The sequence below is a fragment of the Enhydra lutris genome, unplaced genomic scaffold, assembly GCF_002288905.1.
Source record: "Enhydra lutris kenyoni isolate GAN:26980312 unplaced genomic scaffold, ASM228890v2 scaffoldscaffold26, whole genome shotgun sequence".
Lineage (NCBI taxonomy): Eukaryota > Metazoa > Chordata > Mammalia > Carnivora > Mustelidae > Enhydra > Enhydra lutris.
In genome coordinates this window covers 22,194,192-22,219,007 of record NW_019154110.1, presented here as the reverse complement: position 1 = coordinate 22,219,007, position 24,816 = coordinate 22,194,192, and the positions used below count along the sequence as shown (strand labels likewise).

General features: G+C 57.6%; 1 protein-coding gene across 1 annotated transcript; it reads left to right on the top strand.

Annotated features, from left to right (window-relative positions):
* The first annotated feature begins 5,252 nt into the window (after positions 1-5,252).
* Positions 5,253-22,679, top strand: LOC111151744 (nerve growth factor receptor). The gene is made up of 6 exons (XM_022509917.1): positions 5,253-5,392; positions 12,130-12,271; positions 15,616-15,975; positions 19,543-19,795; positions 21,303-21,463; positions 22,144-22,679. The coding sequence occupies exons 1-6, from the start codon at positions 5,324-5,326 to the stop codon at positions 22,443-22,445; spliced, it is 1,287 nt and encodes a 428-aa protein (XP_022365625.1). The 5' UTR covers positions 5,253-5,323; the 3' UTR covers positions 22,446-22,679.
* The last annotated feature ends 2,137 nt before the right edge of the window (positions 22,680-24,816 follow it).

Below are 24,816 nucleotides of genomic sequence, written 5' to 3'. Positions count from 1 at the left end.
TCCAGCCATGGGGTAAGCCTCCTCGATATTCCTTTGGAATGTCTTGACTGTCTTTGGATGCAGGATAAAAAGTGAGAAACGTGACTGAGTCCTTTAGAACTGCAGGGCAGCTCTGTGACCCTAAAGGACTTGCAAGGAGCAAAGTTGAGAGTCAGGAGCCACTCACAGGGGGATGGGAGACTAGGGCGGAGGCTGGAACAAAAGGCCAGGGAGGCTTGGGCCCTAGAGTTAGCAAGAAAGACCACAGGGTACCCAGAATCTCCCCCTGTGCTCTCACTACAAGGCTGGGAACACTCCCGCTCAAGCACTCAGGGATAGCTTTGCCGTCTCTGGGCTTCCCCTTCTCCAAGACACAAAGTCTGGGGACATGAAGTCCCCACCACCTATGTCTGATCAGATCTTGTGATCCCTTGGTGAGAGATATGGGTGTGGAACAGGGCAGATGGGAAGATGGAAGCCTTGACTGATTCAAAGGGAGAAAGTATGTCAAAGGAAGAGAGGAGACAACTCTCAAGGAACCCATGCAAGGGCCTGGGGGTGGGAGTCGCTGAAGAATGTGGGTCAGGTGGGGGTCCTTGCAGGATAGCACAGCGAAGGGAAGGCCGGCCTCCGGTTTCCGAGGCTGGCGCAGGCGGTGAGGGAGGGCACTGCGGCCCAGCCCACTTGGATGCTCGAGTTAATCTAACTGGACTCCAAAACAGGCTAATTTCTCCTGCCCCTTGCACTATGAATGCAGCCCCCACAGCACCAACCCAGACCTGGCCCAGGGCCCCACCCTGCCCCCTTCATTGGTCAGGACCCTGTTACAGCCCAGGAGGCAGCCCAGAGGTAATCACTGCATCACGCTTTAAAGCCACTGAGCCAGCTCCTAATGGGGGGCAGCGGGTTTCACTTACCTTGCCTGGCCGCCTGCCCAGGGCAGATGGGATGCAGCTGGGGGAGGCCCGGCAACCCAACCCCCGCCTCACTCCTCTCCCCCTTGGAAATTGTCATCCTCTTGCCCACCTCCCTTCACCCCTTCTCTGGTTGGTCTTTGGAACTGAGGGATAGGGGAGACGATTCCCCCAAAGCAGGAAAAGGGAGCACTCACTGAGTGAGCTTGAAATCATGTCTCGGATCAAAAGACAAAGACCATCTCCTGGCTTGTCTCCACCCATCCTACCAGGAGCCCCCTGCAAGCCCAGGTTCTGTGAATGCGTGTCGGGGTTGGGAGCGTGAGTGGTAGGTAGTATGGAGGGCCAGGGTACAGCCGCTTTGACAGGCAGGTTCCAGCTCCCCAACTCCGAGTGCGGACGGGAGGGGCAGGGATGGAGGGATGGACAGAGGGACCAGGACCTGAGGGTTAGCAGTGGGGCATGGAGGGCCTGGTGTCTCACACTGGCCATTTATGGTACCACTGGTTCCTTTCAGGGGGTCCTGGGCGAGTGACTTATCCACTTCAAGCCTCAACCACTTATCTATAAAATGGCAATGCCAGCATCTCCGTCATGGGAAGACAGTGGGAATTAAAGGAGATAATGTGCAGCGCTCCCCACCCATAGGATGTCTCCATTGATGTGAGTTCTCATGGTCTGGTTTGGGAGGCAGGCTGGTTCCCCAGTGATTGCTGGGGATGTGTACAGGGATCTGTGAGTGACATCCTGCAGGGGGCCTGGGGCGAGGGGTCCCAACAGGGCTGGAGGACAGGGATCATGGTTTAGGAGCTTGCCTTCCCAAGGGAGCAGGGTGATGGGGGAGGCAGGGTGATGGAGGAGGGCCAAAGCCCTCCCATTCTGATGTCTGAAGATGAAGCTGGACCAGCACTGCCCCTCCCAGCCCCATGTCAATGGCATTGACATTCTCCACTCTCTCCCCTTAGGCTCACCGTTGAGTTCAGGAAGACTCAGAGCATGTGTGGTGGGGGCCGGGCCCTCTGTATGTGCAGCTGTTACAGGAAGTGGTTCTGGGGGACCCTCCAATGAGAGCGGCTGTCCCCCAGCTCTGCCTGTCTGATCTCACTTGCTGGTCAGCTCCTAAGAGCCCACTCCCCACGCCCCATCCCACAGCCCTGGCTCTATGTGCGGAGGGCTGGGGACAGAGGGCCAGGTTGAGGGAGAAATTTTGGAAAGACACTCGTGTGTGGGGTCAGGAGTCACAACCATTAGGGAGATAGACTAAGGCCACCAGCGGTGCCGTAGGGCCTCCAATATTGTTCCAAGGCAAAGGGACAGACCCAGGGATCCCGCACTGATCAGGCAGAGGAATCTCTGCTGGGTAGTGGTGCAGATGCAGGATACCAGGTGATGGCATTGGTGGCCGTGGCCCTGCAGTCGTGGCGATGACGGTGATGGTGGTGACAATTAATTGTGTGGTCACAATAGTGACGGGGAGGACTGTGGGTGTGGTAGTGATGGCAGTGATGCTGGTGTCATGGTGACCATGTTGGTACAGGTGGCCTTGATGGTGACAGCCGTGGTGATGGTCCCCGTAGAGGAACATCCTGATCACAGCCATGCTATCCACAGCACAGTCAGGCCAAGATGCCACATTATGAAATCATGCTTCACATCAAATAACCAGCCCCTGGGACAGCCCGTGAGGGCTATTCACTGCTGGATCCCCAGTGCCTTCAACAGTGTGGGGCACACAGTAGGTGCTCAATAAATACGTGCCAAAGGAGTGCAAAGAGCTCAAGTCTCTCCTGGTGATGAACACTATGTTGTCTTGTTTGTTCTTCACTGTGCTCATTCAAGATCTTTCTTTCTTTTTAAAGATTTTATTTATTTGACAGACAGAGATCACACGTAGGCAGAGAGGCAGGCAGAGAGAGAGAGGGGGAAGCAGGCTCCCCGCTGAGCAGAGAGCCAGGACCCTGAGACCATGACCTGAGCTGAAGGCAGAGGCTTAACCCACTGAGCCACCCAGGCACCCCAAGATCTTTCTAAAGACATTCCCACTTGATGGATGAAGATACTGAGTCTGAGAGCGATGACATAACCCACCTGAGACACGGGGGTAGTGAGTGATGTGTGTGTGTGTGGCGGGGGGTAGAGTATGTAGGTGTTTACAGCCAGGCCTATCCGACTCTCAGTTTGGTGCTCTCTCTCTCCCCCAGCACTCTGCAGCCGCGCTCCCCACCAGCTCTCAGCATTCCATCATGGTCTTGCGCTCAGGCTTAATCATAGAAATACTGCTAATAATAGTAACAATTGCTGTTTGTAATTGTTTGAGTAGGGCTTAAATGATCAAAACCATGGAAATTATTAATAACCCAGGCCCAGCCATGGTAGTGTGGGTCATATTAAATCGTGTTGAGATGGATAACCTTGGCAATAAGAGTAACCGGGATCATAAATTAATAACAGGAGTATTTAAATTAATGCCACACTGTCGATACCCTTGGTAGTAAGCAGCTTGATGCCGCTGTTCTTACTAACATTGTCCCTTCCTGCCGTCCATGAACTTGACGGAGAGGAAAGACCGAGCTATAAAAGCTGCTGGAGGAGGAGACAGTTTAGAGGTGGTCCCTGTCTGGGAGAGGAACTCCTCAGGGATTCCTGAAGAAGGGCTAGCTGCCTGGCCTTGGAAGCGGTGGATCGTCCACGCTCATGCTCAAGGACACAGTGATGTCTACCTGTTTTTTCTGAGGCCGTCCCCTGGACTTTGTTGGATACACAGGAAAGACATTCATAGGGCAGATTCCCCCCGCCCCCCCCATGATTGAATAAATGAGCTTCAGCCGATCTAGGGAATCACCTACCAACCATTTAGGTGCTCGCTTCACAAGTGCACTTGATCTTCCCCCCTTCCTATAACGTGGGAGGGCAGTAGAGTTTTTTTTTCTAACTCAAAACTGAGGTCCGCACATGGCTAAGATCAGGGTGTGGGGATAGGCTTTGTAGACTTGTCCCTTATAAGCTCTGTTCCTTGGCCTCTTTGCCAGGGGATCAGGACAGGGTGGGGACAAGCAGGGAGTAAGTACTGAGGTGGGGGTGTTTCCCACGGAAACACTGGTAGCACTCTCCCTAGGTTGCCAGGGGCCGGTGATTGGGACCTGCTGTGGTTTCTAGAGCATGGTGAGTGTGGCCCCAGGGATGCTTGGATAGTACATGGTACATGGTTATGAGTCTATCCAACCATGTTTCCTTTTATTCCCTTCTACAGGCCTTCATTGAACATCTGCCGTATACCAGGCATTCAGATAAGAAACTGTAGTCCCTGTCTTCAGGGAGCTCATAAGCCAATGGAAATACAGTCTAGTGAAGGCTATATTGTTGGGGCTGTAAGTGTATGTTTGTGTATGGGTGTGCGTGTTCATGAATGTGTGCACTTGTGAGAGACTGTGCATGTGAGGGCTTGTGTGGAGATGACTGCACACGTACACATGCATGTATGAATGTATAGGTGAGTGTGTGTTTGAATGTTATAACCACATGTGTAATGAGTGTGCAAATGTGCATGAGTGTGTGGGTGCACATGCATGTGTAGAATGCACAGGTTTACATGAATGCATGAGGGAAGTGTGAACACACGTAGTGGGTAAGCACATATATATGTGAGTTTGAGAGCGGGTGTATTCCTATGGCTGTGTGCACACCTGTAACCCCTTCAAACCCATCTTTTGAGAATTCAGATAACATCCCACCTTAATGTCCCTTCTGCTCACTTTCATGGTCAGGCCACCTGCTACGTCTCCCCTCCCCTTCTCCTAGGACTTTGCACTGGGAAGGGACAGAGGTAGGGGTCTGGTATGGACCAGGAGATGAAGGGCGGGGCGGGCAGGGGGCATTCTTGCTGACAGTGGTTGGGTAGGGAGCAGGACCCCCGGGAAGAAGCTGAAGCTGGAGGCAGAGGAAGATGGGTAAGACAGGGAACGCTGTGGGGGGTCTGCAGCGGAGAGGAGCTGGAGCCGCAGAGGGGAAGCCCTGGTCCCCGAGCCCACAGCATCCGGGAGCAACGCGCACGAGCGCTGACCCGGCACTGGGTACCGGGGCGGAGTCTCCAGAGGCTCCGAGGGCCGGGGCGCGGAAAAGCGGCGGCGGGGCGCGCGGGCGCGAATCTCCGCGCAAGACCTCCTCCCTTTCCCTCTTCTCTCCTCTCCTCCCCTCCTCTCCACTCCCCGAAGCCACCCGGCCGGCGGGCGCGGTTCCGGGGGTGGGCGGGCTGGGCGGGGAGGAGGCGGGGCCGCCGCACTGGCTTCTCGCAGCCCCTCCCGCCCGCAGCCAGAGTGAGCGGAGCCTCAGCCAGCTCTGGGGGGCGGGCGCTGGAGCGCAGCGCAGCGCAGCCCTATCCGTCCGCGGACGGGACTCAACTGGAAGCCGAGCGCTGCCGCGGGAGGCGGGCGATGGGGGCAGGTGCCTCCGGCTGCGCTATGGACGGGCCGCGCCTGCTGCTGCTGCTGCTGCTCCTGGGGGTGAGTGCTAGCTGGAGGGCAACTCGCGCCCTCTCCCAGGACTGGAACCCCAGTGGGTTCAGGTTTCCCGAGGGAAAACAGAAGGGAGCTTTGGGGTCCCAGATGCTGGGGATGGATGGCGGGAGAGGAGCTCCGCAGCCAGGATCCACGGAGGAGCGTCTAGGGTTCTCAGAGCGCAGGGGCGACCCGAGGCCAAGGGTGGAGATGCGGGAGAGAGGGGCGCACGGATGCGCGTCCTCAGGTACGGCGGAGGGTGCGTGTGGAGGAGCTGAGAGGAGTCTCTCAGATGTCTGGGTTCTGAAGAGGGCGTTTGGATGCTGAGACCTCGAGGCGACTTTCTTCCTGAGCATCTTGATCTCTGGAGGGTCGTGGGACCGAACCCAGGCTGAAGGAAGAGGAATGGGACCGGGATTAGAGATATGAGGGGCGAGCGGGGCAGGGGCGGGGAACCAGAGACAAGGAGATAGAACAATGGGGGAGGTCGGAGGGACTGGAGGCAGAGGGGACCGGGCATCGGACAATGAGGGCCAGCCAGACAATGGGGGGGGAGGGGTGTGGGAGGGAGACTTCGGGGAGCGGGGGTCGCCCGAAGAGAGAGAAATGGGTTAGGGAGAGGAGAAAAAGGACGACAGCGAGGGAGAGAGATGCCAATAAAATGCAAGAGGGCAGAGAAGGGAGAGCTGACCCCAAAGTGGTCGGGGCCACGCCTGCCCGCCGAGGGACAGTGGGACGAGCAGGCAGAGCAGAGGGACGGACGTTTCCCGCGCCTGTCGCGCGCTCTTTCTTGCGGCCTCGCCCAGTCTAGGAACTGCGGCTGGGGATCCGAGGCCGGGAAGGGAGCGCCCACTTCGCCGGGACGAACCCTCTCCCTGCCTCTCCTGCGCCCGGCGGGGTCCGCCGACGCGCTCATTCTGGAGGTTTGAAGCCGCGCGGGGGACCGGAAGGGATGGAGCGGGCATCGTGCCACCCGGTCTGGCCGCAGCCAAGTCTCAGGGTGCAGAGCGCCGGGACTCGCGAGGCGGGGAAGGTCCCGGCCGCGCGCAGCCCGGGGTCGCGGCTGCCGAGGCGGCCCGCAGGGGGCGCTGAGAGGCGAGGGCTGTGCCGTCTGCCGCTGCGGGCGAGCCTGGGGCTGCGCGCCGCGCTCCCACTCGGACCCCCCATTAAGTTAAGCAGCCCCAGCTCAGCTCCCGCAGTTCTCACTGTCCAGCGCCCAGGCGGGTCGGGATTCCGCACGCGCCCCAACCCTCCCCGCCCCCAGCTTTTGGTGGAAGACGCTGGGCACAGAACCGAACGGAGGCGCTCAGACGCCGCAGATTCCGCCTCCGCAGGGGACTGCGGATTCTCTTAAGCATCTAAGTCCATCCCGTAGTCCCAAGACACTCAGGAGGTGTGACCTGTGTGGGCCCAGGAACGGAGTGCCACAGAGTTTGGCAATAGGAGTCCTCACTCTCCCTGCTGTCTTCATTTTTTTTCTGAGCGTTGCACCCCAACCCCCATTTTGCAGGGAGGAAGACTGAGGCTCTGAGAGTTTAAACGACTTGGCCAAGATCTCAAAGCAAGTTAAACCAGAGTGCTAGCCAGGCTGTGCCGCGCCTGATTCCCAGCGCGGCACTCCCTATACTCCCCCATACACCCCATTCCCCGTAGGGGTGCACCCGGCGCCTTTCAAGAGCCGCCTTTCTCGGCCGGCGGTGGAACTCTGGGGGGCTGGGGTGGGCAGAGACCCTCTCTGGACGCTGGCCCCATCCCCGAAGCTCAGCCCTCTGGAGCTGTCAGTACCTGTGGCTTCTCTGGAGATTTGGGAGGGACTGCGGGCCGGTTTGCTGACTAACACAGGGGGTTAGAGATGCTCTTGACTGGGGAGGTGGGACTGGGGCGGCCAGTAGTGCGGCCCCCAGAGCGGCTAGAGCGTGGGCTGCGGACGGGGGCTGGGAAGAGTGCCCCCACCAAGAGGAGAGGCGAGGGAAGAGGGGAGCTGGGCGCGGAGGGCCTGGGGGCTCGGGAAGGTGGACCCCGCAGAGAGCGGGCTGCCCGCAGCCCCCGCGGCGCTTGCCTCCGCCTCGCCGGGCTGCTGTCTGCGGGCTGGCTGTGCGCACCGCGGCGGTCCGAGTTTCTTCCTGCGCCGCGGCGATGGAGTGCTGAAACCGGAGCGCGTCCCGGCGGCTCGGCTGGCGGGCCGCGCCGGTAATGGAGGCACTTTGTCATTCAGACGTCTGTAACCGGAGCCGCCCGGCTGGCTAATGCGCCTAATAGGGATGCAACGAGGGCAGCAAATGGGCGGACAGGAGCAGCCAGGCGGGAGGGGGGGGGGGGGGCCCGGGGGGGGGGGGGGGGGGGGCGGCTCCGGGATGGAAATTGGGGTCTCCCCCCACCCCCCCGTACCAGTCCGGGCCCATTCACGCGCCTAGATTCTTCCCGGGGTGTGGGGGTGTGCGGGGCAGGGAGGTCGAAATAATAAAATTGGCTGAGCGCCTACTATGTGCCACGCACTGCCCTGGGTAATGTCTCTTGGCGTCATTTAATCCGTGTAAGATCCCTGCAGAGTAAATCTAGTTATTCCCATTTTACAGTTGAGGGAGTTGAACCTCTCAGACTTCCGGGCGTGAAAGCAGGCTTCCCCCGTCCGTGCGTGGTGGCGCCCTTGTTGGAACCCAGAATGTTCAGCTTGGGGTTTATTCTGCCCTCCGTGGACAGTGTCTCCCCCACCCCCATCCGCCACCGCCCGCCCGGCCCCAGCCTTCTAGATCACGGGACAGGAGGACCTTAACCATCACTAGCCCTAAATATTAGATCTGTGTCTCATGTCCTTGGCGCCACTCATTTGGCGCCCCTTCCCCCCCATAGTCCCCAGGCCCCTCTCAAAGTCTTCCTACAGCCTCATCCTCAGTTAATTAGCTTGTCTCCTACCTCAAATTCAACCGCTATCTAAGGGAGTAAAGCGCATGTGCCAGCGTCTCCCCGGGTTTGCATTGACCTCAAAAGACCCTCCACATATTTGAACACTCTTCTTCCCCATGGTGGTGGCTAATGCCTCCATTCACCTAAGGAACCCCTTTGCTGAAACTGTTGTGAATGGTTAGAGCTTGTCACATTGAAGCATTCATAGAGTTTCAAATTCTTTCAACCATTTTGGTGTGTTTTCTATTTTGTCCAATTCTTTAAAAAATTTAAGGTTTTAAAAAGTTAACAATTCTAAGGGTGATTCCACCTTCTTTTTTTGGAAGCCTTGAACTGGCAAGAGGATTGCAGATATTCTCAACAATGGGATGAAATCATTCCATCAAATTGGAAATGAGTGAGTGTAATAAATGTAGATTTCAGGCACATGGGTCAGTTGATCGCTTTGGAGCAATAAGCCTAAATCCGTGTCATCCCTCCTTGCTTCCCAAGATTGCCCCACCCTGGACCAGTAGAGGGTGTGGCAGGGGCGAGGCATGAAGCCACTTAGCAGAATTGCCCCTGTGAGCCTCAGTTTCCCCAGCTGTCAGACAGGAGGTGAAGGCAGTCCCTCAAGTCCTTTTCCCTCAGCATCTTGGCTTCTGGAGTATCTGTGTGGAGTGATCTCTCCTCTCCCTCATGGGACTGTGATTTCCCTGAGCAGGGATGGGGGAAGATACGGTGGGGGTGGGGAGTTGGGGACCATGTCTCATTGGAAACACTTAGCTCAATGTTGAGCAAATAGTTGTTAACTAATAAATGGTTGTTAATTAATTAACTGTAAGGAGAGCAATTCCCATTCTCCTTTAGTCCCCCTGCCCTCTTCAGACTCTTCCTGGTGGGTCTTTCTTCATGTCTGTCCTGCCCCACCTCTTAGGTAGTTTCCTCTCTTTGGGCCTGACTACAGCTCCCCCCTTCCTCTGCCTCCCAGCCAGGCTCAGCAGCCCAGCCCGCGACAAGACACTTATCTGATAGCTAACATTTATGGAACTCCTACTGTACACTGGACAGACTTGCATAAATTATTTCATGTAAATTTCATGACAACCCTGAGCAGTAAATATTACCGATCCAATGTTTTGTATGGGAGAATACAGGCTTAGAGAGACTGGGAACTGCCCCAAAGTTGCAGACCGTTAGGTAGCAGGTCTGGGGTGTTTTGAAATAGAACACATAAAACAAGCACAGGAAACACATGGTGACTAATTATGGGGCCTGGAGTCCAAATGGAAGACTTGGGAGAAGAGCAAGGATGGAGGGCTGTCGCCCAGAGAGCAGGCGTCAAAGGAGAGGGGCAGGCAGAGGCCGCTCGAGTGCCACGGACAGACCCCCTCAGCTCTCCACTGCTCATCTCTCTGCTGAGCTCAACCAACGGGACCCCAGCCAGCAGCCACAAACGAGGCAAGAAAGACCTTGGGAAAGAAAACAGAGGGCTCCTGAAGTGTGTGAACACCTTCATTTGGTGTCTACAGCATCTGATGAGGCAGGTACTGTCACCATTACCTAAAGATAGACTGAGGCACAAAGAGATTTCAGCGTGTCCCAGATCACCCAGCTCTAAGCCATGAGCCAGAGCCACAGGGACCACCGAGGAGGAAGGCAGAATAGCTTACACCTTTTACTCCGAGAATGCCCCCTTCCCCTCCCACCCCATGCCGGTTCAGATCCCACCTACACTCCCGATGTACACCTTCCTGCCCAGGCTAGTTACACGGTTTCTACATCCAGTTTGACCTAATGAGTTAGAATGGTAGAGGAGGGGCTGCTCAGGTCATACTCTGGTGTCGGCAAAAACTGACAACTGATATCTTGACAGGAAGGAGGGAGAGAGAAACGCTAAAAAAAAAAAAAAAAAGGCTGATAAGAACTCAGAGACAAAAGTGTGGTGGTGATTTGGGGTAAAGAACACGAGGCCTTCGCTGCACTATCGCCAGAATCATCACTGAGTCCCCCCTGAGTCATGCGGAAACCGTGAACATATATTCCGGAATGAGAAGGGTGCAGCCATTGTGGTTAACATGAAAAACATTAGGTGATCAGAGCAGCAAATCCTCAATTCTTGGGAAATTCAGCTATCCTGAAAGTCACCCCCATCCTACATTTCCCGGCCCGGAGTTCTAGGTAATTGAGGTCGCTATTGTATTTGCACATTCTGAAATCCCATAAATATTCAGGTTGGGTACCAGGTGCTGGGGCAACCACAGTCCTGCCCCGCCCAGGGGCTGACTGTCCAGTGGGGGGCATTGCAACATGTCCCCCACAGTAAACCTGGAAAACATGTCACAGGGCTGCTCTGCCTCCTCTGGGAGGCGTGGGGCTACAAGATCACTTCCTTGAAGTGACATTTAAGCATCAGCCTTCAAGGATGAAAAGAAATCCAAACAGACCCTTCCCGAGTCTCTCTGTCCCTCCTGGGGGAAAGCCTACATCTGGGACCCCCACTGCCCCCACCCCTCCTGGTTTCTGGTCTGCAGATGTTCCCAGACCCGTGTTCCTACCACCTGGGAGGAGACGGTGGCAAATACCCCAGGACCCCCATCCTGTGCTGCCCTCACCCTCCCTGCTGGTCTCCTGAGGACCACCAGCTGCCTCCTACACAGATCCAACCTGTCCAGCCCCCTCCTTCCACCGAACCCTGGGTAGACCTCAGGATATTTTAAAGGGCTGGAGGGAAAAAGGAGTATTTTTGGCTATGAGCTTGCCAACATGGAAGCAAGGAATGTCCAAAAGGACCTTTAACACTCTGCTCTAGTCCCATGACCCCAGAGCCCATGCTTCCTCCTTGTACCAAATGGGAGCTGCATGGTCTGAGGCCAGGGAAACAGGCTTTGGAGTTTTATTAGACGCGAAGAATTTTTTTAAGGAATAGAAACATAAAGCAAGCGGCCAGCACTCTCCACCCCCTCCCCCCCAGGGAATCTGGTGCTAAATCGTTCCATCCCTGAGCAAAGAGCAAAGATGCCTCGGTGGCAGGAATCTGACTCCCCTTTCCCCTGTTCCAGCGCTGTTCCCACCGGCTGCGTGGGGGCGGGGAGAGGAGAGGGCTGGTGGCTGGAAATCAGACTCTGGTAGAACTGGGCTGCTGGGTGATGCGAGAAGCCAGCAGGCGCCCCTTTCTCCCTGCTTGGTGCCAGACTCTGGCCAATCGGCCCCAAGTGGGCTCTGTCTCTGTGGGTGAGGAGAAGGGAAGACTCAGAAAGAGAAAGCAGAACAGGCCAGGACACCAGGGAAGCATCTGGATTCTAACCCATGACCCCAGCCCTCTGCCTTCTGCTCTTGGGTACAGACTCCGCTCACTGACTAACATGTGAAACGGTAGAATTAAGGACCCAGAGGAGGGCCCTGCTAGCCTTTGCTAGAAAAAGGCTTCCCTCTGTGTAGACAGAGCCCTGCAGCTATCCCTCCAGGGGAGAGGCATTTGGGCCAGAGTTACCTGCCAGGGGCCCCCTTGGTGGGAAGCCCTGTGCTGGCCAGCGGCCCACTGCTGGGTCCCAGGCTGCCTTCCCCATGTGGTGTGTCCTCAGGATTCCAGAAGTTGCCATCACCCCAAGATGAACTCTGTAGAAAGTGAGTGTCGGGGCTCTGACCTCACACCCCCGGCTGCCTGCAGGGACACCCTGTCCCCGACTGCCTCTCTTCCCCCGGCCCCAGCTTTGATGTGCCTGATGCCTCCGTGGTGAGCTCATCCGGGCCCAGGTGGTTCCAATAGAAGACTTTAGGAGGGGGTGTTTGATCTCTGGGAAGACACCCCCTCTTGCTTCTCTCGTTGGTCTGACCTTCCCATCTATCCCCCCGCCCAGGTGTCCCTTGGAGGTGCCAAGGAGGCATGTCTCACCGGCCTGTACACCCTCAGCGGGGAGTGCTGCAAAGCCTGCAACCTGGGTGAGGGGGTGGCCCAGCCTTGCGGAGCCAACCAGACCGTGTGCGAGCCCTGCCTGGACAGTGAGTACAGGGTCGGGGCGGTGGGGGGGGGGGCGGTTGGGGGAGGGGCTGGAGGGGAAGGGAGGGCGCCAGGCCTGGCAGACGCACGCCCACTAGAAGCCTGACAAGGGCTCTGCCTCCTGGCAGGGTCTCCTCCCCACCTCTGTGTGGGCACCAGAATGGGTCCGGCCCAGTATAGGAGGTGAGAAGGGAAACTGAGAATGGCTGAGGAAGTCTTTGGAGGGAGGAGGAGGACCTCACGATGAGGGATCCCCGGGGGTGCCCCTTCCCAGCCCCCAGGTGGAGTCCTGGTAGGGGAATGTGGCCAGGTGGGAGGAGTAGCTGAGGCTGAGACCAGCTAAAAATACCATCTGCGCTGTAAAATCAATGGCTGCCACTTACCCTCAGTGTGTTTGTGGGGAGAGGAGGAGGATCAAGTCCTGGCTGCCCTGGAAACTGACCTTGGGGGATCCTGGGAGCGTGTGGCTACCTGTCCCCCCAGCTCTGACCAAGGAAGCAGAGCTTTCCAGAGGTAGCGGGAGCAGGGACTGTCCTCACTGTCGGGTGGTGTCAGATGGGAGAGGGCTGCTGTGGCCCGTCCTACCTGGCATTTTCCGGGGCTGCTGCCGTCAGAAGGACGGCAGGTCTGGGGGCTGAATTCTGTGTGCTTTTGCCCCAGGCCTCTCTGTCCCTGCTGGATGTCCCCAGCCTCAGCTGCTGCCTTCAGGCCACCGGCTCAGTGCTCCTTTCCTGCCCAGAAACCTCCTCTCCCTGCCTAGTCACACCGTGCCTTCTAGGTGGCACGCACCGCGCACCTGGGCCAGTAGGAACCATACCAGATTCTTCTTTAATCATGATAGGAGCAAGGGTATAGGAACTGGGAACTCTTTTTTTATTTAAAAAATAGATTTATTTGTTTATTTGAAAGAGAGAGAGAGAACACGGCCGTGGGGAGGGGTAGAGGGAGAGAAAGAAAATCCTAAGCAGACTCCCCGCTGAGCGTGGAGCCCCATACGGGGCTCGATCCCACAACCCCAAGATCATGACCCCAGCCGACATCAAGAGTCAGACACTTAACCAACTGAGCCACCCAGGTGTGGACCTCCAGGTTCCACCCTAGGAACTAGGAATGCTATACTCATCTGCCTAGTCTGACATCTGGATTCCTCTCTACCACACCCCCCAAACACACACAGCCTGTCTGTCTGGCAACCCCAACTCCTTGGTGTTCCCAGTCACAGTTTTCCTTTCTCTGTGCTTGTGGGTCCTGTAAGTCCATCCCACAGCAGAGAAGGGCCTGGGCCTAGATGGAGAGACTAGACATTCTGTTGTGCCTTTGCCACCTTTCCACCTGTCCTGGCCTCCCAGAGTTTCCATCCCAGGACAGGGCTGGCCGACCGTAGGCTACACTAAAACCTCCTCTCTCATTTCCTAGACTCCTACCCAGGTCCTCTCTGCCCTGGATCCTAAGTCTCCCAGGATGGGAACCCACTCCCTTCTGTCAAAGCAAGAGGTGGGGTAGAGGAGCCCGGAAGAGGGAGGCTCGGGCATCTCCGGGGAACGAGGGACAGAAGCTGGAGACCAGCTAGGAGGTGGTGGCGGGAGTCCTCCCTCCCATTTGTTCCCCCTGTTCCCCTCCCCCCTCCAGCTGTGTTAACAGGCTGCCTTTATAAGCTCACTTTATGGCATTGGAGAACCCAGCGGACTTTCCCTCTATCCTCAAAACGTTTCCACAAGGAAACCCATTAAGGTCCTGCCTTCATTCTCTGCCAAAAAATACCACATTTTCCCCACCCCCCCAAAAACTGTCTCCCAGGAGTTTCCTACTAATTTTCTGTGCTTTCCCATGGGCAGCCCCCCCCCAATTTCTCTCCCCCTCCAGTGTGACTAAACGCACCTCCTGCCACATGTCAACCAGATAGAATCCTCCTGTTTGTATAAGCTGGACGTCCTGCATTTGGAAGTTCTTTCTGCAGACTCTCTCCCTGGGACCCAAGTTCACTAGACTTGCCATTGTCCACCCCGGGGGGCCCAACCTTTGCAGGATCCCTGTGGTGTGTATAGTGCTTTATGGTAGAATTTCATTTATTCCCTACCCCAAACCTGTGAGTGGAGATACTATTCTCTGTTTTACAGAGAAAGAAAAAACTCAAAAGAGGTGAAGGAAAACACCCAGAGTCACAGCTAATAAGTGGTGGAAGCAGGTTTTGGGTCCAAGTCAGCCCCATCCCTGGAAGAGAGACCCAGGGGTTCATCCTCTGCCAGGACTGGGTTGAAACTGGTCTCCTTCCAGGCCCGTCCTTGTCTTGTCTTCTCTTCCCCCTCAGCGGCTTTCCTTTTCATTTCTCTCTGCTTTTCTTTTGCATCCACTTCTCCACTCCTACCCTGAAGATAAGGGCTCCGTGCTCCTGGTGTCTTGGTTCCTTTAGAGAAGTCTGAGATCAGAACCCAGGGCAGGCTTTCATTTTCCTTTATGGGATCCTAGTCTTTACTTCTACTTCCACACGCTGAACACACCCTCCTTCCCTGGCTCCCAGTTCCTAAATCCTACTCTTTCTGCCCCTGGAGCAAGGGTACATCCTTCTGCATTCCGACTGGCACAGAGTTCTGCACCTGGGTGGGTAGAGATGAAGAAGATTTGGCTCTTTGCCTTCCCCTTCCTTGCACTTGGAGGAGAGGACCCCTGGAGTTCCTCCCTTTATTCTATCAGACATCATAACCATTAAGAGAGCATGAGTCAAGGGTGAGCTTGGAAAGCTCCCCTTTGTGCCACTGGGAAGGGCAGATGACTATACAGGCAAGTCCTTCTTGCTTTCTCAGCTCCAATCCCTCCTGCTGTTTCGTTGTCTGGAGCCAAGCCCTTAAACAGCGTGGGGTAGCGCCATGGGTGGGAAATTCTGCGCTCTAACCCTGGTCGGGCCACACCTGAGCCCCCACCTGCGCGAAGAGGACTAGAAGGGCAGCGGAGGCGGGAGGCTCCCTTGTGAAGGCCCGCCTGTGCCTGGGTTGGGTTGACAGCCCAGTTCTGGCCCCCGGGGAGAGCTGGGTGGGAACCACGCTCAGATTATTCCTTAATCACGCTGCGAACAAGGGTCCAGGGCTGGGAACTCTCGAAGAGTATTTGCCAAGAAATGTACCGGGCTCCAGCTGGGTTACCCGCGAAGCCTCACACTCCAGGCCTCCCTCACCCAGGGCTCCTGGCTACCCCCACCTTCCTCCTTCCCCTTGGGCCGCCTGCAGATCTCACAGATGTGGCGGGGGGGGATCCCGAGGGTTCGGGGAGCGGCCCCTGCATCCCTGGTGCCCAGGCAGCGGGCGGCGACCTTCCGGGCCCCTGGCTGTCCCGCGCGTCCATCTGCCCACAGGCGTGACCTTCTCGGACGTGGTGAGCGCCACCGAGCCGTGCAAGCCGTGCACCGAGTGCGTGGGGCTGCAGAGCATGTCGGCGCCGTGCGTGGAGGCGGACGACGCCGTGTGTCGCTGCGCCTACGGCTACTACCAGGACGAGACGACAGGCCGCTGCGAGGCCTGCCGCGTGTGCGAGGCGGGTTCGGGTCTCGTGTTCTCGTGCCAGGACCGGCAGAACACCGTGTGCGAGGAGTGCCCCGACGGCACGTACTCCGACGAGGCCAACCACGTGGACCCGTGCCTGCCCTGCACCGTGTGCGAGGACACCGAGCGCCAGCTGCGCGAGTGCACGCGCTGGGCAGACGCCGAGTGCGAGGGTGAGAGCGCCGGGCTGAGGGCGCCCCCTGGGGGTCGGGGAGCGCCAGGCCGGGGCGGGTGGGGGAGGCCGCTGCCCTCCTTGGAAGCCCAGGCCCAAAGGACCCCCTCTCACCGCGTCCTTCCATGGGCTGCGTGTTGGGAATGCCTCCAGCCTCCTCCCAGGCTGCAGCTACTACACTCCAACTCAGTTTCCAGGGCTATCTTCGCTGGTGGCTGCCCGCCCGGGGTTGGATGAGCGACAGATAAGCAACTCGGAGGTGGCCACCGTGGCCCAGCACAGTGCAGAACATGTCTGACCCTTGAGCAGGCTCTCTGGGCTGGGAAAAGGGCCTTGAGGACCCTCAGGAGTTGGGACCCTTTGGCTGGGAGGCCTGGTATGGGTCCACAGTGGTTTATGGCTCTGGGATCTGGGATGGAATCTGCTCTGTCACTAGCTGAGTGATGGTGGGGAGGTCACTGGACCTCAGTTTCCTTATTGGTCATACAGTTTTCAGCGATGCCCGGGTCGTGGATTAGGGAAGGTGACTGGCCCACTTTAACTGGTGTTGTCTGGGGGTGGGGTCTACAGTGGTTGTTACCCTTCAGCGGAGGATGGCGTTGGACTCAGGGAATGCTAAGGAGGTGGTGGGCGCAGAGGAAGGAAGGCAGCAGGAGACCCAGGGCTCAGGAGCCCAAGGAGGAGATGGGGGCACATGGAGGGCTGTCGGCCCCAGGGTGGGGGGTAGGAACTGGTGTGCTCACCTTAGCCGGGCTTTGGGCCCCAAGGAGTGCACCTAGTTCCTGGGACAATGCCTTTATTTTCTGTCCATCCCCCGTGCCTGGGCCCTCATTAGCTACTTCCCTTGGGGACCTCTCCCTCAGGGTGCCTTCACTCTAAGCAACCAGTGCCTCCTTCAGGGAGCCCCAAGTTTGTTGGAAAAAGATAGCCCTTGCCCCAGTCTGATGAGGTAGACATCCCAGCATTTAGGTCCCAGGAGGTCCCCCATTCTGGGGGAGGCAGCACAGCCTCTGCCTTCAGTCCATCCCCAGTCAGATGGGGGAGACAGTTTCCCTGCTGTGGGGAGCGTGGCTGCCTTCTGCATCCCGCTATCCCTGGCTCCTGGAGCTCAACCTGGGGAGGGTGGTTAAACTGGGCTGAGGCCAGGTGTGTGTGTGTGTGTGTGTGTGTGTGAGTGTGTGTGTGTGTGTGTGAAGCTTCCTGCATGGGGGTTGGGAGGGGTTGGGGGAGTGGGGCCCAGAACAGAGTGGTTCCGGTGGCGATCGCCCTCAGCCAGGAGACAGGCAAGTGGCGTCAGGCACAGGGCAGAGCAGGGAGGGAGATCCAGCAGCTGGCAGGCGGGCAGCACTGTTGACGGGCAAGTCTGGACCAGCCAGCAGGGGGCTTAGTCAGGGGCGCGGTTAGAGCAAAGAAAGGTGGTGGCTGGGGAGGGGAGGGTCCCGCCTTTGGACGTGTTCACAGGTTCCTCTCAGGTACCACCCTACTCCCCCAGCCATCCTGAAGGAAGAGGGTACCCCTGACGGCTGTGTTTATCCCTGTCCCTCTTCTGTTCTCTGCTCTAGCCTCTGAAGGGTTAAATGTCAGCGGAAGCAGAGGGAATCTTCAGGAAATGGAACTGGATGGTGGTTTGGTTGCCCCCCCACCCCTCCAGTACATTGTACTTTCTTGTGTATACATTTCAGGTGTCAGCATGGTGACTCACTCAGCCTTGGGGTCTCTTCCTCCCCCTCTCACCCCAGTGAAATTTGGGTTTAGGAGTAACCGGTCCCTCTCTCCACCCTCAAGTCTGACAGCTCTCATTCCGGAAATGGCTGTCAGGACTCGCCAAGGGCTTAGGGGGTTGGAATGCTGGTGGGCATGGCCCCATCTGGATCTCATCCTGCTGTCCCCACCCCCGCTCAGCCCTGCCCCAAAGGGGACTGGAGAGATGAGGAGAAAGTGCCCTGCACATTCCTGTCTTCAGCCTGGTCTGTCCCTTAATGCCCACTGCCAGTCTTTCCCCTTTGAGATTTCTGGAACCTCTGTGATGGCCTGACTTACCAACATCCCCCAACATACCTTCAGCTTCTGGGGTGGAGGGGGGTCATAGCCAGTTGTTTCTCAGCCTCAGGGCTCAGAAGTCCCCACCAGCTTGCCCAGTCCCCTAGCAGGGCAAGAAAAGACCCTCCCCAGTCCAACACCCTGTCTGGGGCTGCCAAACGACAGGGCTGTGTCTCCACTTCCCGCCCTACCGCTGCCCCCCAGGGCTGAGGTGGGGGAGGGGGAAGATGGGGTGGCAGATGGCAGCCCCCTCCCTAGTGCCAGCCAGATGGATTCCAGATTCATCTCAGGGGGGCCTTACCCCTCAGAAGGTGCTGAAAATGGGGACCTTTGAACCATCTTCGTCTTGAGCCGAGGAGGCCCGAGAAACCAGTGGCAGCTTCCACTCCGACTTGGGTGGGCAAAACGGGGTGGAGCCAGGGAAGAAATGCTTCCCCTTCACCCCATTGGCATGTCCTGTCTGCTGCCCGTCCCTGCCCCAGGCGTGGGAAGTGAGGACGGATGGGGTAGGCAACTTTGCCCAGACGGGTACCCCCAGGCCGTCTGGAGCCACAGCCTCTGGTACAGCCCATTGCTGGGTGGCACAGTGGAAAATCCCGCCCACTGGTGCCAGGAGGTGCCAGGCCCCCTTTCAGGGAGGCTGGCAGTGCCCACTGACATGAGAGGGCCAAGGTGGGTGGCAAGGCACAGTCCTCCCTGCCACCCCCTCACCCAGGCAGTGGATAGCATCTTCTTTGGAGGCCTTTGCCCCACCAACAGTCCGCTTCCGCCCAGGGAGGCTGGGGACTACCCAAGGCTATCTTCTCTGGCTGGCGAGACCCCATGGTTTGGTTTGGGGGCCACACAAGACCGGAAACTGGCTAGCCGCTAGCTAAGGGCCAGCTGGAGGGAAGCCAGCCAGCTGGTTACCTTCTACCCCGGCCAAGCCCAGAGTTAGGGCATCAGAGACCATCAGGGAGGCCGGGTGCCAGTTCTTGGGGAGGTAGTTTGTGGGGAGGTGTCTTTCTGTCCAGACCTGAGTACCCTCATCCTTCCTTAGGACCAGGATGACTGGGACTGTTGGGACAAACTGGGACAAGGCAGAGTATGACATTTTCCCAGAGTGATGCCAGCTAGAGGCCTCCTGGTGCCCACTCTCTCTTCTGGGTGTGTTTGCCTCCATGCCAGGCTTCCGGGTACCGGGGGAGGCAAAATAGAATCCTAGGGTCCCAGCTGCACCTCAGACGCAAGGGGGCTTAGAGACTGTCTCTCTTAGCATCCCCATGCTATAGATGGGGATTTGAGGTGTTGAGAGGCGAAGGGTCTGGTCCAGGGTCACACAGTAAGTCAAGGACAGAGCTGAAGGGGACCCAGGCCCTTGCTCTTCTCTACCGTCATGACTCATAGTCACAATCCTGGCTCTCACCCTCCCTGTGTAACGGCCTGGCGCAAGGCAGGGCCTGGGGAAGAAGGGCTGCAGCTGGTCAGTAGGGCAGGGGAGGGGCCTGGGTGGGGAGCGGGCCCTCACTCCTGCAGCTCCCTCCTCCAGAGATCCCTGGCCGGTGGATTACCCGGTCCACGCCTTCCGAGGGCTCAGACAGCACCGCCCCCAGCACAGAGGAGCCCGAGGGACCTCCAGAGCAAGACGTCATAGCCAGCACAGTGACAGATGCGGTGACCACAGTGATGGGCAGCTCTCAGCCCGTAGTGACCCGAGGCACTGCCGACAACCTCATCCCTGTCTACTGCTCCATCCTGGCTGCTGTGGTTGTGGGCCTGGTGGCCTATATTGCCTTCAAGAGGTGAGGGGGGAGGGGCAGGGGACAGACAACTGGGCCTCTGCTCTCAAGGAGGGCTTTACCATGACCTTGACCTGAAAATTCACACACTTTTTAGAGTCAACCCCAAACCATGCTCATCCTCACCATCAGCTGCCCCGCGCGGGCGGGGGGGCAGTGACTCCTGTCCTGTCTGGCACCAGCACCTCCCCACTCCCACGCTGCTCCCCTCCCTGACTCCCCGCCCCCAACTGCACACCAAGCTTTCTTTACCAGCCACCTGTGCCCTCATCCCTCAAACCCCATTGCCCACCAATGACCTATGTCCTCAAGGGTCTCTTCCATCCCGTGTCACATTGGGGATGTCGCCAATCCATCAATCCATCAATCCATCCAGAAATTCAGGATGTGCAAGAACTTCTGGAAAGAGTTTTACTTATTTATTTATTTATTATTTTTTTTTTACTTATTTATTTAGTTTTAAAGATTTTACTTATTTATTTGAGAGAGAGAGAGAGGGAGAGAGCATGAGCTAGGGGAGGAGCAGTAGGGGAGGGAGAGAGAATCCCAAGCAGACTCCACGCTGAGTGCAGAGCCTGACGTGGGGCGCCATCTCACCACCCTGAGATCAGGACCTGAGCCAAAACCAAGGGTCAGACGCTCAGTGGACTGAGCCACCCAGGCGCCCCTGGAAAGTGTTTTAAATGTTCCAGTGCATTTTCCATTCCTAAAAAGAAAATCTTCAAAGTAATCCATGCTTGTTTGGGTAAATGCAAACAAGACCAATGTCTTGTAAAGCAAAAAGTAAAAGGCCTCTTTTATCTCTCCAAATCCTACCTCTCTTCTCATTGGAATCTGTTTGGAATGGATCCTTTCCAGCCATTTTCTGTGCCTTTATAAACACATGTACATAAAACTTTTTACAGTTAGACGTAAACATAGAGAAGGTTTTTTTGTTTTGTTTTGTTTTTTTAAGCATCAGTGGGCTCCCACTCTCCATATTCTACAACTTACCTTTCCTACTTAATCTCCCTTGAGAGAGCTTTCCCCAGGACATTCGGATTATCTGATTGTTTGTAAGCGCTCACTCGGTGTATGGATGGATCCTAATTTGTTTGAACAGTCTTCTTTTGATGCACGTTTGACTTGTTTTCAGCTTTTTCTTATTGCTAATAATAGCAGAGGAAATCTGGTGCATATCCCCGCACACATGTGGGAGTAGTTTAGCAGGGTAGACTGGGAACAGTGGAATTCCGGAGAAATCACCGGGCGCACCATTCATCGCGCGAACATTCGTGGAACCCTTGTGGCGTGCACCGAGCCCTGAGAGCCCGTCTGCCCGCACAGTGCCTCCGGTACAGGCCAGGGGTGGGTGGAGATGGAGAGGAAAAAGGACCATAGGTGGTCTAGTGGCTCTGCTTGGGGGGGCCTGCTAGGGCCCCGGCCCCCACACATCGGAGCACAGATCCCTGAGGTCCCTGGCCTGTGCGGGCCCTCGCCCCCTGAGCCTGGGCCTGTCCTCTGGCTCCAGGTGGAACAGCTACAAACAGAACAAGCAAGGAGCCAACAGCCGGCCCGCGAACCAGACACCCCCGCCGGAGGGAGAAAAGCTTCACAGTGACAGTGGCATCTCAGTGGACAGCCAGAGCCTGCATGACCAGCAGCCCCACACGCAGACGGCCGCAGGCCAGGGTGAGCAGTGGGGCTGCGGGGAGGGGGAAACTGAGGTAGGGAGGAAAGGAGTGAGTAAGGGTAGACTGTAGGAAGGACTGCTGGAGGGGCCGGCTCACAGGGAACGGGGCCTCTGTGTGGGATGGGAGAAGCAGGCAAGCGATCGGGGAGGAGAGGTCTTTCCAGTGGAGAGATGTGGGAAGGGAGAGCTGCATCAGACTCATCAAGCTAATTGTGCCCCCTAGGGCTAATTACTCCCCAAAGTGGCTGCGATTAGCCTCCTGCCCTAGACTTCTGGGGAACAAGTAGTTAATGATGGGCCCTAATTAGTGGCCCAGAGCCCAGCTCCAGGACACTTGCTGTGGTGGAGTCTGGGACTGAGAGGTGTCCCTCCCCTGCCTGCCATCTTGCCCAATTGCTGGGGGGGGTGGGTAGGGGGAGGCAGGGTGAGATGGCAAAGGTAATGCTGACGCTGTGGGTGAGAGGGGAGGCGAGTCAGCTCCCCCCAGACCCCTCTGCAGCCCTGTCCCCCATCCAAGACCTCTGCCTCCAGGCCCTGGGGGGAGGTTCCTCCTCCCTCCCCCCACCAAGGAGGAGAAATCCTCAGCCCTTCTTGGGTCTTAGCCCAGGGGCCCCCATGCCCACTGTAGGGAGCAGGGGGTGTGGCGGGTCGCCTCTGATGCCCCCCTGGTTCTTGGCAGCCCTCAAGGGGGACGGAGGTCTCTACAGCAGTCTGCCACCAGCCAAGCGGGAGGAGGTGGAGAAGCTGCTCAACGGCTCTGCGGGGGACACCTGGCGACACCTGGCCGGTGAGCTGGGCTACCAGCCGGAGCACATAGACTCCTTCACCCACGAGGCCTGCCCGGTCCGAGCCCTGCTTGCCAGCTGGGCTGCCCAGGACAGCGCGACGCTCGACGCCCTCCTGGCGGCCCTGCGCCGCATTCAGCGAGCCGACATCGTCGAGAGCCTGTGTAGCGAGTCCACGGCCACGTCCCCTGTGTGAGCCGCCCCCGGAGCCCCTGCCCTGCCCCCACATTCCAACGACTGATGCTCCAGCCGCCCCCACAGGCCAGCGTCAGAGCTGAGCTCCTCTGGGCAGGGCCGTGGGGCCCAGGCCCCTCCACCACTGCCCTGTCCTGGCTCCTGTGTGGCCCCGTCGCTTCTGACCACTCTCTCTGGTGCCAGAAGGGCCCCTGCTGCCCCTCCCACCCCTGCCCCTAAGCATCCCATCTGCATTTTCTGCTCCCCTCTCCCCACACTTCTAGGTGGGCCAGCCCCTCCCACCTCAGCAGGTGTCAGGCCTGGGGGGCTAACACCAAGGGCGGTCTTGGGGGTGATGACAAAGCCCCAGAGACTCAAAGGGAGAGACCAAGGAACCAGAGCCATGGGCTCTACACTGTGAACTTGGGGAATGAGGGACCATCACTGTGGCCTACGTCCTCCCTCAGCCCCCTCACCCTCCTCTCTGGCCCAAGATGAAGACAACCAGAGGCTTGTCAGAGCTGCAAGGGGGTTTTGAAGTCTAGTCCTACCCCCTTGTTTCATGTATAGGACAGACAGGCCCAGAGAGAGGGAGCAACTTGCCCAAAGCCACCCAGCAATGGGGAGGACAGACATGGGCTGGCCCCCCGCTCTCTGAATTAGGGGGTGCTGCCTTCAGGTTTGCTTGATGTTAGAGAGCCGGCGGAGGGGTTGTGGGGGGGCAGGGAACCCTCTGGGAAATGTCTCAAAGCCAAATCCAGTGTGCCCTCCACCACCTCCAGGCCTGTCCAACCCCTGTGGCGATGGGAGGCTTCGCCCAAGGCCTGGTGCACTGATCCGTCACGGTCAGAGGTGGACTTGATGGAGCATGGTTTGAGGTTTGTGGAAAAGGATGCCGCTCTTCTTTGCCAGTCCCGCTTGGGCATGCCAGTGTGGCATCCGCGGTGTGGCCCAGTGTGCTGGTAGCTTCCATCCCAGCACAGACCCGGAGCCAACACAGGCAGTGTCTTCTCCTAGAGCCAGGCCCAGGGGTCAGGGACTAAAGGCCCCCAACCTGGGACACACACACACACACACACACACACACACACACACACAGAGCAATCCTGCTTTTCTCCACAAGTTTTTTCTCTTGGGCTGGGACCGGATCCTGCCCAGGGCAGCTGCCAGAGAAGCAGTGAAGGGATTTGAACTCGGCTTGCCCTCTTCCCTCGCCCCTGCTTTGGCGGGCCAAGGAAGGCTGAGGCTTGAACTGGCGTCTGGCTTCCGAGGGCCTGCACGTGGAGGAATGCTTCCCCGCCCCCACAATCCTTCCTTTTCCTGCGAGCCTGGGTTTGGCTGGGCTCCGACCGCTGCAGCGAAGAAAAGCGGACCAGTGTGGGAACGCAGCAAGAAGGAACGGAGGGAGACTGTGGCCCGCAGAGGGCCTCCCCACGTTGAGAAGACCCTGCAAAGGACTGTTGGTTCCCTAGCCTGGTGCCAGAAAGGGGCCGTGAGGTCTCATGAGGTCCCTCCTGGCCTGTTCTGTTTTGCTGGATGTTGGAATGAGTGTGGCGCCCCTCTATTTAGCATGACCGAGCCCCAAACCCCAAGCAGGGTGTGTGCTGACAGCTACCCTATCCCCAGCCCAGGGTTCTCCCAGCTCCGTGTAAGGCAGTGGGAACATTGTAAGTAGATGGCATTTCTGTGACCTCCGTCTGACGGGAGGGAGGGGGGCGCTCACCTGCTGGCCCCCACCTGTGCACCTGGAGAGCGGGACAGGATCTGAGTGTATTTATTTTCCTCCCCAGCAGCTGGGAAGGGGGTTGGGGTACCGCAAGTATGTTTTAGCATGTGTTTGGTTCTGGGGCCCCTTCCGCCTCCCTTTGGGCTGAGATGAAATCCTTTTCGCCGCCCAGCTGGGGCTGTGAGCCCCAGATTCCCTGTCACCTCCCCCTTGCATCCTGTGTAATCATTTCTTGGGCCTTCCTCAAACCTACACATAAAACATAAATGATGAACATTATAATAGCAAAGAAAGAAAGCCAGTGCAAAGCGATTTTCTGGAAATGCATGTGATTGGAGCCAGTGGGGGTTGTGTGTGGCGGGAGGGGCCCAGGTATACTTTCTAATTTGGTGAGTTCCTGTCCTATTGTTTCTCTCCCGCCCGCCCCCCGACCCCCGACAAAATGGGGAGTGTTCATAGAAATCGAGCAAATCCACATGTGTAGCCACAAAGTTAATTTAAGTGGGTTAGGGAAGGCATGGGGGCCCTCTGCCCCCAGGTTTTGGCGAAAAAAGTGAAAATGACCACGCAGGAAGCCGGCCAGCTGTGAACTTGACCAGATGTCAGACGTGAAACTGACCACAGGGGAGCCAGAGGCTGGGTAGGAGGGCCGGGTCACAACCCCACA

What these genes read in the sequence shown, in the direction of transcription:
- LOC111151744 (XM_022509917.1), top strand. Translation starts at nt 5,324, where the DNA reads ATGGGGGCAGGTGCCTCCGGCTGCGCTATGGACGGGCCGCGCCTGCTG. An exon ending in GGCAGACGCCGAGTGCGAGG is followed by an intron (nt 15,976 to 19,542) that starts GTGAGAGCGCCG and finishes TCCCTCCTCCAG; the next exon opens with AGATCCCTGGCCGGTGGATT. An exon ending in GCCTATATTGCCTTCAAGAG is followed by an intron (nt 19,796 to 21,302) that starts GTGAGGGGGGAG and finishes CTCTGGCTCCAG; the next exon opens with GTGGAACAGCTACAAACAGA.